Source organism: Narcine bancroftii, chromosome 3 (genome assembly GCF_036971445.1).
Source record: "Narcine bancroftii isolate sNarBan1 chromosome 3, sNarBan1.hap1, whole genome shotgun sequence".
Lineage (NCBI taxonomy): Eukaryota > Metazoa > Chordata > Chondrichthyes > Torpediniformes > Narcinidae > Narcine > Narcine bancroftii.
This window is the reverse complement of record NC_091471.1, coordinates 332,573,056-332,585,819: the sequence shown is the minus strand read 5'-3', so window position 1 is coordinate 332,585,819 and position 12,764 is coordinate 332,573,056. Positions and strand designations below refer to the sequence as shown.

The window sequence follows — 12,764 nt, the reverse complement described above, 5'->3', positions numbered from 1 at the left end:
CACCAGGGACAGTGTAATGAACCAACAACAGGCTGGAATTAAGGTTGGCCCACACCCAACATGATTCCTGGAGTCCCCCAAACACTCTTCCTGGGGCCCTCGAGCAACTCCCTCTGCTGCCCCTCAAATAATCCCTCTCACTCCCTCTAAATAACCCCTCACTACCCTCCAAATAACCCTCCTCCAAATACCCCCCTCCAAATAACCCTCCCTCGAGCCAGAAAAGGGTGGGGGGGTGGTGGTGGTGCAGGTCAACTATTACACAGTATCAACAATTACATGAGAATATAGAGTGAACTCAAAATGGTTCAAAGTGGCATTCTGAGCTGGACCTACTTGCCTGCATTGGGTCCATATCCTTCTGAACCCTTTCTTTTCATGTATCTGTTCAATATCCTTTTAAACATTGTTATTGTAGACCCTCTCAGTCTCCCAAACCCTCCCTACAACTCAGCCCTCACCCTTCAGCAGACTGGAAGCCAAATATTCCACAGAAAATCACATCCTGGGGACATGAGTTCTGAAGAGTCAGGCCAGGAAATGGGCGCTACCTGACCAGCTGAGTGTCCCCAGCCCTGTGGGCTTCATTGCACACACCTTTCTTCTTCAGAACCTGGACGTAACTGACATTGGCACTGGGGTGTTTCTCCACCGTGTAGTAGTAGGTGCAGTCATCGTCCTCATCACGGAACTGGCAGCTCTCTGTCACCAGCTGATCTGCAGGGGAAAAAACAAACCATCAGTCCATGGGCCCACACCCTGGACAGGAACCCTCCAGCCTTGAGCTGGTGCCCATGGTAACGGACCAGTGAGGGATTCTGTGGCTGAGGAGCACACAGCCGGCGGGCTGTTGGTGACTCGAGGTGAGGAACCCACGCGATGTGGGCTGCCGCAGACGACGGTCAAGAGACTCACACCAGGTAGCAGACAGCTGGAGACTGGCCGAAGGGGTATCTGGGATGCAAGAGGGTGCCAAGGGCGCTGAAGGGATCCTAATTGTGTGGGAGATCTGGATCTGGACTCTGTGTGGCTGGAGAGGCTACAAGAGCGCCTGAGGTAAATTCACGGACACCGCGACTCTGGGGGGGACTCTCTTTTGCTTCTCTTTCTTGGATGCAAGGGCCAATTTCTGCTGATGGTGAATGTGTCTGCCTTACAGCACATTAAAGGCAATTTCATGTAATATGGCACTGTCTTTATTACATGGCAATCAATTGAATCTTGACCATTAACCCTGGTCATGCCCAAGTTGCAGAAGGTGGTGGATGCAGTTCCCTCTCCTCACGGACCCATCTGCACCACCCACTGATTTGGAAAAGGCAGCCAACGCACTGAAGTACCCACCACACCCTGGACATGCTCTCTTCTCCCTCCTGCCATCAGGAAGAAGGCTCAGGAATGTGAAAGCATTCTTCTCTCTTCTCCGCCATCATCATGTTCCTGACTGAACCCTACAGCAATGCCCTCATGCTGCCCTTGCTTTGTACTAATTGATCATTCTTTTTTTCACTAAAAGGCTATATACTTTCTAAATTTAATTAGAATATAAATGAATTTTATAAACGTGGACATACATCACAGTTACAGGCTGTTTTGGCCCACGAACCTGTGCTGCCCCAATTAACCTCTACCCCAGTACGTTTTGAACGGTGGGAGGAAACACGAGCCCCCTGGAAGAAACCCACGCAGGCATGTGGAGAACATACAAACTCCTCAGAGACAGCGCGGGATTCAAACTGCGGTCCTGATCACTGGGGCTGTAATGGTGTGGCATTAACTTCTATGCCAACCGTGCAGCACCACTGTGTGCTTTACATGGTTAGATCTCTCTTAAATGGTCCGTAATGTGACGAATAACCTTAATTCGGTAAAAAACCCAGTTCCGGAATTCAAGCAACCGGCAAGCTCAAGCAACTGCCAAAATATTGAGGAACGTAAATAAAATTAAAACATAAAAGACTAAATTTTAAAAAATTATAAAAGCTTGAAAATGTAAATGTTCTCTGAAGTAACATATAAGATTGAGAAATTCTTCCTACCCAGAGCCGCTTTCTGGTGCTTGGACACAGATTATGCGTCGGCATACGCGGCTGTGGGAGTGCAGCTGGGACGTTCAGGTGGTTGCGGAGAAGATACCTTTCTGTCACCTAAACACGCCGGCTGAGGGAGATCCGCGTCCAAGCGAACGCCGGCTCCTGTGGACTGTGGCCGACATCCCACCGCTGCTTTCTGGTGCAACGGGGGATTCTCGGAGCCAGAGAATATACCTACAGGAGGAGGGTTAGGTAAGTGCTCCTCCTGGCCGGGTTCTCCACTTCCAGGTGGCCACCGGACAGCCACATTGGGCTAGAATAGGTGGCCACCTGAAAGCAGCTACAAATTCAATAAGGCTGTGTCTTAAACTCTTCCAGTTCCTGAAATAAGTCTACAGTGTAGACATTAAGGCTCCATAATAACCCCCTCCTGCACATTACCTATTCTGTTACTTTTACACCACATTCTGTTGCATTTTTATGAAGTGCAGTAAAACCTCTGGTATCTGGAATTCAAGCAACTGCAGCCTAAAAGCAGCCAGCAAATAAAAAAGTAAAATAAATTTAAAGCATTAAAATAAATAAACAGGTTAAAAAAAAAGTAAGTTTCAAATTGTAAATGTTCTGTGAACTGAACGTGTGGTGAGGATGGAAGCAAATATTCAGCTAGCGGAGTGCCTTGGTCGGGCTTTGCTCATGGCAGCTGTTTGAATAACATTGTATGAAACAGCAATGGCGTCGCCCAGGATGAAGAGCTGGTTGATGCCGCTCGCCGTTGGGTGACTCACTTAAAGTGAGCCTGCTTAGTAAGAGTGTATTTTTATTAGTATATTTTTTACATTAGTAAGGCTAAAGGGGGGATTAATTATCTATAATGTTATTGTTCGTCTTTCGGGCAGCTCTGTGGAGGGGGAGGAACCTGCAGATGCAGCGATGCTTAAATGTTTTCAAAGAATGTGACTGAAAATAAAGTAAGATGCTTTAAAGTTTATATATTCATGCAGGTGTAGATTATTCAGTGTAAGAACAGAAAAGTATATATGCCTTTTCAACCATCTATTATTATTAATACAGGTGTATTAGGCATTGTAAGAGTGAGTCTCAAGCAACCATAAAACCCGCTCATCCAGCATCCACCAATCCTCTTAGGAGCTGGGTATTGGGGGTTTCACTGTTATATGACACAGTGCCAGAGGTAAAACCATTAACCCAAATGCTGACTGCCTGCCCTCTCAGGGACGGAGTCGCCGCACCACCAGGGGTGGAGGACATTGTTCTGGCAAGCTTCCTCATCAGCCCACTGAGTAGGCAGCCCTTTCTGCTGGGGGGAGCACTGTGGACAAACTGCCAGCATCACTCATGCCAATGGTAACAGCACAACAGAGGGCAGCTGAGTAGTTTGGGACAGAATCAGAGGAAAGGGGTTGGGGGGGGGTTGTCAAAGTGGATGCTGGGGACAGCCATCTGCTGAGGCAGTGGGGTATACATCCACACTGTGAGCCTTATCGCACACAGAAATGCATTCCTGGCCAAGGGCCCAGGTCCAGACGTTAGTTACCCTATACTTCCTACAGGAAGCTTCATTGCCTGCTGAGTTTATCCAGCGCGCTGGTGCATTGAACTTGACCCCCAGCATCAGCAGACTTTCTTGTACAAAATCACGCAGGGGAGAATGTGCAAGTGGGCAGACAGGTGGGAGGGGATTTTGGTGGGGGAGGGGGGTGGGGGTGGAGGGGACAAGGTCTTGGCACTGACCTGACTTCAGTTCATCCACAAACTCGAACACATTGCTGCACGTCTTGCAGTTCTGCCCTTTCTTCTCCCCTGTGTTCCACGCCTGGCATTGGACACAGGTGCGGGTGTCCTCACACAGCCCCAGAAGTTGCTGTCGGAGGCAGGGAGCATGTCAGACAGTGCACCGCAGGTCGTTGAATTTCTAGAAGCTTCTCAGTGGAGCCCAGAGCCCCAAGTTGACCTCAGCTCCAATGAGGGTGGGGCTTCAAATTCATGACCCCCACTCCCCTACCCCATCCCCATTCACAGGGTAGGACTGAATCCCTGAGAGATTTATCTGAGTGTGATCTCTCCACCCAGTAAGGCAGTGCATGTCCCTCAGCCCCAGGAGGGATTACTGACGGGTCAGTGCCAGTAGGGAGCAGGTTCCCCCAGCCCTGCCAGTGACTGCGGTAACTTGACCCGCAATGCAGTGGGGTCAGCGTGCACACCATTCGGAGGTGCCCTTCTCCTCGGCAGGCCTGACCAGCTGATCCCCTCTCAGCTTCTCTTTGCCCACCCATCTCCAGCCCTCCAAGAGATGAATGAGAAAGCTAGTGGTCACTGGGCAGAATGGGAAGTGAGCAGGAGTGACCGTTCATTCCATGGGGAGCGGTAAGAGAGGTTTGACCATTGAGCCGCAGACCAGGCTGGCCTCAGGACCAGTGGAAGCTCCTCACTGTCGGACCCAGGGGCAGCAAGCCCTTCCATTGAGGGTTGGGTCCGGCGCCCACAGTGGGTAAACCCACCATGCCACAGCTGCTGGCAGAATATTGCTGTGCAAGCTGGGGGGTGGGGGTGCGGGGCGGGACCCACACGTCTATGCCCGAAGCGAGTCTCCTTACCAGATAGGTGGTGCTGCCGCAGGTTGGGTCTGTGTTCTGCTCTTCGCACTTGCATCGCCCGCACAGGCAAGTGCCTTTGCCGTTACACAGCAACTGGGTCAGGAAAGTACAGGTCAGGAACTGGACGGACATCACTCCCTCCTCACACTCTCCCCTCCCACTTGGTGGCTGACTGACCCACTGTATCCTGCTGACCGACCCTTGGTGGCTGAGTGATCTGCTGAGTCCTGCTGACTGACCCTTAGTGGCTGAGTGACCCGCTGAGTCCTGCTGACTGACCCTTGTTGACTGAGTGACCTGCTGAGTCCCTCCAGCAGCTCAATAATGAATTGTGATGTTTTACATCTTTACATCTCACTCAAAAGAAAAAGGGATCTTATTAAGGACAGAAATCAAGTCACTACCATTCAGCTGCCTCCCAGAATAATTTTCATCCTCAATACAAGACCAATAAGGCACACAGTGTAATTAGGCCATTCAGCCCATTGAGTCTGCCCGCCATTCCATCATGGCTTATTTACAATCCATTTCAACCCCATTGTCCTGCCTTCTCCCCATAACTCTTGATTCTTTTCCTTGTCAAGAACCTATCTACCTCTGTCTTAAATATATCCAATGACTTGGCCTCCACAGCCAACCACGGCAACAAATTCCAAAATTCATCATCCTCTGGGTAAAGAAATTCCTCCTAAAGGGCATTTTTGTATTCTGAGGCTATTCCCTCTGGCCTCGCACTTCCCCACGTACTCTCAGCATCAGTTCTGTCCTTTCAGTATTCAGTAGTTTTCAATAATATCCCCCCATATTATTCTAAACTCCTGCAAGTACAGTCCAAAAGCTCCTCATTTGATAACCCTTTCATTCTAAGGATCATTCTCGTGAACCACCTTTGGACCCTCTCCAATGCCAACACATCCTTCCTTAGATAAGGAGACCCAAAACCTCTCAGCTGTGGTATCCCAGTATTTCCAGCTTACTCCATTAGCATTGATGCAGGTAGCGTTACTGATTGGACATTCACATGAAAGACCTGTCCATCCGTTGTCACATTGACACTTCTCCTCAAAACATCTCCCACGATCTGTGGAGACACAGGAAGAAAACAGAATTAAACAAGAAGAATAACTCTAGGGTACAAAAGGCAATCAACCAAACCCAAACTCGGGGGGGCATCAATCAGTACAACTCAAATTCAACCCGATTTCATATTGCCAATCCTATTGGGCAAATCGCCAGTGCTATTGGCCAATCCATCTCATGCCATCAATCCTATTGGTCAATCCAACCCATACCACCAATTCCATTGGTCAATCAAATTCATATTGGTCGGTTCTACTCAATGCCAACTCCATTGGTCAGTACAACTTTGAGGATTTGATACCTTTTGTATCGTAAATACAAATAAATCATAAATAGGGTCGTAACGAGAGCTTCTGGCACATTGACCTTCATAACTCCAAGTATTGAGTACAGAATTTGGAATGTTATGGTGACGTATAAGACATTGGTGAGGCCAAATTTGGAGTATTGCGTGCAGTTTTGGTCACCTAACTACAGGAAGGATATCAATAAGATTGGAAGAGTGCAGAGGAGATTTACTAGGATATTGCCCAGACTTCAGGAGCTGAGTTAAGGGGTTGAAGGTTAACTATTCCCTGAAGTGTCAGACAATGAGTGGAGGTTTGATACCAAATTTTGAGGGGTACAGAGAGAGCAGGCTTCATCTTCTGAAGGTGAGACAAGAACTAGAGGACATTGGTTAAGGGTGAAAGTCTAAAGAGAACTTGGGGGGGGGGCAGGGTGGATATCTTCGCACAGAGAGTGGCGAGAGTGTCGAATGAACTGCCAGTTGAAGTGAGAATGCAGGCGATTTTGACATTTAAGAACATTTGGATAGGTATGTGGATGAGAGGGGTATGGGGGGGGGGATATAGTCCTGGTGTGGCTTGATGGGACGAAACAGAATAGTAGTTCAATTCAGAGGGCCTGTTTCTGTGCTGTAGTGTTCTAATTATCTTGAAATACAAGTTATCTGTTGGAATGTGAACATGTTTTTCCCCAAACGATGGTTGCAGTGTTACACTTCTCCACCTTTCCTACAGCCAGTAGTAGTGACCATTGTAACCCTGCACAGTGAAGGGCACTCAATTGGCCTAAGCCAGGTTTCACCTGGAAATTCACCTCATGGATGAGGAACACTTCCGACTGATCCAGCAACCATCAGTTCTCTCAAGGAATCTGAGAAGATTTGGTTCAATTTAAATCCATTATCACCAGTCAGGCCTTTCCTGTCCTCAAAACCTATCATATACCATTGGCCCTGTGCTAGCTACCCATTCCATTGGTAGCAGCCAACTCTAACTTTCTCCACTGCCACCTATTGGGCAGCAGTGAACAAATAAACGGCCCCACAGGATAGAAGATGGGAGTGAAACCGCTGGCATTGGCCATTTAAAGCCACTCAAACACTGATTGGTCCCCTCCTGGTCAGCCATTGGTTGGTTTAAACCCTGAAAACTTCATTCCAGAGCCCTTCATCTTGGCTGAGGTCTCCATCTCTCTGATGAGATGCAAGAATCCCTGCTCTTTTGGGTGGAGACCCAAGGAATATTGGAAGAAAAAAGAAAGCCCTCAGGCCCCCTGTTGCCCTGGTCAACAATTAAATTCATGAACAATAACAGCACTTTTTGGGGACCTCTCTAAAGACCCCAGAAGGAGCGCATGTTACAGGTTTCTTCAAAACTAAATCCAGACCTGAAACGTTGACGATACAGTATATCTTTGCCTCCTGTGGACACTGCAGGACCTGCTGAGTTTCTCTTACTCTTTTGTGTATTAACTCAAAACTGAACTACTGTCTTTGTTGCTTTTACAAAACAATGTTCCATAAGTCCTTCCCCACCCGCCCATCCTTGTACTGAGAGCCAGTTTCACTCACCGTTAGCAACACACAAAGGTACTAGAGAAACTCAACAGCATCTATTGGAAATAAAGGGTAACCGACGTTTCGGGCCTGAGCCCTTCGTCAGAAATTTTTTTGATTTACAAATTTTAATTTTAATTGTTAAATTGAAATTTAGACCTACAGCACGGTAACAGGCCATTTTGGGCCACAGGTCCGTGATGCCCAACTACGCCCAATTAACCCAAAACTCCCGATACATTTCAAACAGGTGGTGGAAACCGGAGCCCTCGGGGGGAAACACACACAGACACAGGAGAACATATAAATTCCTCACAGACAGTGCGAGATTCGAACCCGTTGTCCTGATGGCTCCCGCTGTAACAGCATTGCGCCAACTGTGCCGCCCGTGACATCTGACATGACCTGCTGAGTTTCTCTGGCATGTCTGTGTATTGCACTCAACCCTAGCATCTCAGACTTTCTTGTTTAACTTGACTCACCGTTACAAGTGAAGCCAGCGTAGCGCGGACACAGCAGGTTGCTGTATTCACAATACATCCCGTCATATTTTTCCAGGTGGTTCTTTGAGGGTAAACAGTGACAGGTTCCACATTGACACTCCCCACGCTTAGAACAAACCTGCGAGCTGTTGCTTTTGGGATCAATGCAGGCGGCAATGTTTCCTTCAGAACCTTTCCTGCAGCTGCAATCACTGCCCTGCCTGAAGCGGGAGAGAGATGAAAAGTTGCCAGTTAATTTACCATCGTTGGAGCATCACAGACCTTTGTGAAAAATTACAAACAAACCATCTCAAAAGACATCCCATCCTCGCCGCACTCTCCTCTTTAATGTCCTGTTGGGAAGAGGATTCACAAGTGCCAGTTCAAGCACCACTAGATTCAAAGATGGTTTCTTTCCTGCTGTTATCAGATTCCTGAATGAACCTCACACCAAACAAATAATGTTGTGTTGGCTCTGTTCCAACTGATCCTGCTCTATATCTACCAACCTCTTACAGACAGCGCAGGATTTGCACCTTAGTCCTGATTGCTGGTTCTTGCACTAAAACCGCTAACCCAACCGTGATAATAAAGTCGAACTTGAACGACAGTGAAACAACTTACGGAAACATGAACCAGATGTCCACCAGGACATCATGACGGTCAGAAAGCATAGTTTCTTAGAAGACTGAGGAGGTTTGGCATGACCCTCAATTTCCATCACCTACAACATGGTCCCTCCGCCAGACACACCTTCCCTTCTCTGCCTTCGATAAGGAACATTCCTCTGTGATGGGCGAGGGCCCATTCATCCATTCCCGTAAATTGCCCCCTTGGTGCCTTCCCCTGCAGCTGCAGGAAGTACCACACTTGGGCCCACACCTCCTCCCTCACCACCATTTGGGGCCCCAAAACGGTCCTTCTATGTGAAGCAACACTTCACTTGTGTATCCATGGGAGTTATCCAGTGCTCCTGTTGTGGCCTTCTCGACATCAGAGAAACTAGACACAGACTGGGAGGTCTCTTTGCTGAGCACCATCACTCTGTCCGCATCAGTGACAGGGATCTCACAGTGGCCAACCACTCCCATGTTGACATGTCTGTCCATGGCTTCACATACTGTCAAATCAAGACCATCCATATATCATAGGAGCAATACCTTACTTTCTGTCTGGATGCGCTCCAACTGGATGGCATTAACATCAATTCATCCGGTTTTAGCTAGCCTACTCCCCGTTCTCCTCCATCCCGCTGTCTTCTTTCCTCCATCTCTCCACCCCCTTCCCTCTTCTGTTTGTTAGTGTGGCTTCTCTCCCTATTATGTGCTCCCATTTTTCAGTTTGCAGCAAGAGAGTTTGTACTGGAGTCATTGGGCTTTACCCTTTTGGGTTGGGGGTTGGACTTTTAGAGTTAGAGGACTTTTAGGGTTGTTGAAGGAACAATGGGTTAATGAGGATGTGCAGTTGAAATTGTTGGATTATGTCTCAAAATTTAAAGTGCATTTGCAGTAAGTCTTTGAATTGGCCCAAGAGAAACTATTTGACAAACTTTCGAAAGCCAACCTTACTGTTAATTTAGCGAAAGAGTGACTCAGCCCATGCTACTGTGATGCATCTTGGTTATGTTGTTGGTCAAGGCAAGTTGGCGCCTGTCCAGGCGAAAGTTCGGATTATTTCTTAGTTTCCCATTCCCATGGGTAAGGAAGGTATTAGGAGATTTTTAGGAATGGTTGGGTATTACAGAAAGTTCTGTACATATTTTGCTGATGAGCTTTCAAAATGTTAAGTTTGCAATGTTACTGAAAGATACTCTGTCGGTGCAATGCAATGTATTATTTCAAACATTGTGGGTTGCAGTTAAAAATTTGCTCTTACAGCTCACATTTTCCTTTGTTGGAGGGAGGTGCTACCTGCTCCCATTTTTCAGTTTTTTATTTATGTGGAATGTCCCTTTAAGAGAATAAATTCTGCACAGGCCTGCAGGCTTTTGGAATGTCTGTGAAACTGGCAGCAGGCTTTCAACAGCATGTTTCAAAATTGGATACATTTGCAGAGTGAGGAGAGAAGCCCAGGAAATACAAGGTGCAGGGACCATGTGACCAGCATATTGAAGAACCAGTGCACAGCTTTGCTCAGGGACCATTTTAAGGTGACGGCACAGGAGCAAACAGCTCTCTGAAGAAGAAATACTCTGCCGGATTGGCCTCATATGTGGTTATAAGTAATCTGTCTGATTTCCTCTTGTTAGTAATGGAGGAATGAGAAGACCACTCCGTGACCAAAAGAGTGAAGGTCACTTTTATTCGACTGACCCTTGGAAAGTATTTTACTTGCAGAAGAAATACTGCGCTTAGATAGTGACCAGAGTGAGAGTCACTTGAGTTCAGCTGACCCACAAAAAGTGTTCCAGAAGCTTTGTGTCCCCTATGCCAAAGAAGAGGGGAGTTTTGGTTGGCACTTGTCTAAAAGGACATTTTGTTGGAAGCACCTCCACAAGGGTTTTGTGAGTTAATCAACATTCTGTCACCGCCCCCCCACCCCCAACCCTGGTCTCTTTCACCCACTTCATGAACTGCTCATTTCATCCAAAGCCTGCATGTTGCATTGATGTGAATTTATGAATCTCTATTTCAAATTGCCTCTCAAGAATTGGGCCTTGAGCTGTTGTGGCTTGGTGGGGGGGTGGGGGAGGGTGGTAATTCCACACACACCAGTATATTCACACATAGTTGGGGGTTAAGTTAGATAAGTGTAGATAAGTTCAGTTAAGTTTAGATAAGTATAAATAAATTAGATTCGGTGTTTTATCATTGTTAATTAATAATTAAAAATATTATTTTAAATATAACACCGTCTGGGCTGATTTCTATTGCTGCTGCCTGATATGTAACATTACATATTACCTCCTGCCTGTAAGTCTCTCCTTGCCCCACCCCCACCATTTCATTCGAGTGCTTGCCTACATTTTGCTCATACCTTGATGATGGGCTCAAGCCCAAAATGTTAGTTATGTATCTCTCTTTGCTACATAAAGGACCCTGCTTAACCCGCTGAGTTTCTCCAGCTTTGTGTTTTTACTTCAACCACAGCATCTGCAGACTTTCTTATTTTACTCTTGTGGTTGTGTGCATGTTAAAGTTGACTTGCTGGACTGCTCGCCAAAGAACTCTTCTCACTATACCAAGAGCAAAACGACAATAAACCTGAAGTTATGTTCCCAACATCACGGGAAAATTACCTGCCAGTGCTGTGGGGGATGGGTAAAACTAGTGTGGCAGGAAGATGGGAATCTACCCGGGTAGAATGGAGGCAGCAGCGGAAGAAAGAAAATGAGGGCTAAAAAAGACCACAGCCAGGGACAAAGTGGCTGTTATCTAATTCTAAAAAGACCACTTGTGTTGAACAAGCAAGCCTGAGCATTGTTTATCTCGCTCACAATAAAATGGGTGAATGAACAGCAGAGATGGCTGTTAGGCCCTGATTAGAATCATTGAGACATGGCTCCTGGGTGACCAGGGTTAGGAATTCAAGGATACTCAACATTTAGGAAGGATGGAGTGAAAGGTGAAGGAGGTGGAGTAGTGTTGCACAGGATGGACAGGGTTAACACAATTGTAAGGAAGGATATCAGCTTGGATAATGTGGAATCTATATGGGCTGAGTTATGGGACACCAGAGGGCAGAAGAACCAAGGAGATGATTGTGGACTTCAGGAGGAAGTCAGGGAAACACGATCATCCAGGCCTCATCAAGGGCTCGGTAGTGGAGAAGGTCTAGAACAGGGGTGTCAAACTCAAATTCACGGAGGGCCAAAATTAAAAACTTGGACTAAGTCGAGGGCCGAAATAAATATTTTTTGAAAATTTTCAATAACATCTGCATGTTTTCTCTTCTTTCAACATATGTAATGTTAAACTTTAGGATATAACTTTAGGAGGATAATGTTACAGGTCAGGAGTAGGTAGCTCAAGTTCACCCTTTGCTTGACCTGAGGGAACCCTATGGAGATGTAGTCAGCATTCACAGGCTGTGTCCATTTTGGCCTGCATCAGGACTCAGCATTTCCTGCTCACTCCTCAGGCTCTAGGCCTCTATTCACCCTCGACTCACCATCCCTCTACCTGACCAATCCTTTACCCAACCTCTACTCACCCCTCACTCCACTCGCTCTGCCTCTACCCACCCCATCCTATACACGCCCCTCTACTGCCTCTCCCCTCAACCTGTTCCTCCCTCTACTCGTCTCTCACCCTCTAATCACCCCTCCCCTACTCACCCTGCCCCTCCCCTTTTACCTCTTCCCTATCCACCCCTCCTTCTACTCATCCCTCCCTCTAACTGCCCCTCGCACCACCATAACTTCCCCTGCCCATTACTCCTCACCTACACCCTCTGCCCATCCCTGCTTACCCACCCACTCAGGCCCAGCGCGCTGCCGATCAGCCTTTGTGGACAGCCACCATCTCTCTCTTCACGTGCAGGGCCGAACCAGCCGTCACTGGGGTCCGCGCGGGTGCAAGTGCTGAAGGCCGTGGCGACCGGGAGAAGTGCGCTCGCGCTGTGGAAGGGCCATCCGGTGCCAGTCGCACGGGGCTCGTGCTGCCCGGGGGCCGTGCGCAGCCTGCCATGCCCGTCGTGCCGACAGGCAATCACAGGCGCTCACCCATCCGCCGCACCGCTCGACAGGTGGGAGAAGTGACTGGTTGTG

General features: G+C 47.7%; 1 protein-coding gene across 3 annotated transcripts in view; it reads right to left on the bottom strand.

Annotated features, from left to right (window-relative positions):
• itgb4 (integrin, beta 4) overlaps positions 1-12,764 on the bottom strand; it is a 142,323-nt gene that overhangs the window by 62,217 nt on the left and 67,342 nt on the right. For all 3 annotated transcript variants that reach the window (XM_069929326.1, XM_069929328.1, XM_069929327.1), the window contains exons 13-17: positions 8,057-8,277; positions 5,629-5,732; positions 4,652-4,744; positions 3,789-3,918; positions 598-717 (exon numbers count right to left, since the gene is read on the bottom strand). In XM_069929326.1, the coding sequence (XP_069785427.1) occupies positions 598-717; positions 3,789-3,918; positions 4,652-4,744; positions 5,629-5,732; positions 8,057-8,277 (668 nt within the window). The remainder of the gene's footprint in view (positions 1-597; positions 718-3,788; positions 3,919-4,651; positions 4,745-5,628; positions 5,733-8,056; positions 8,278-12,764) is intronic.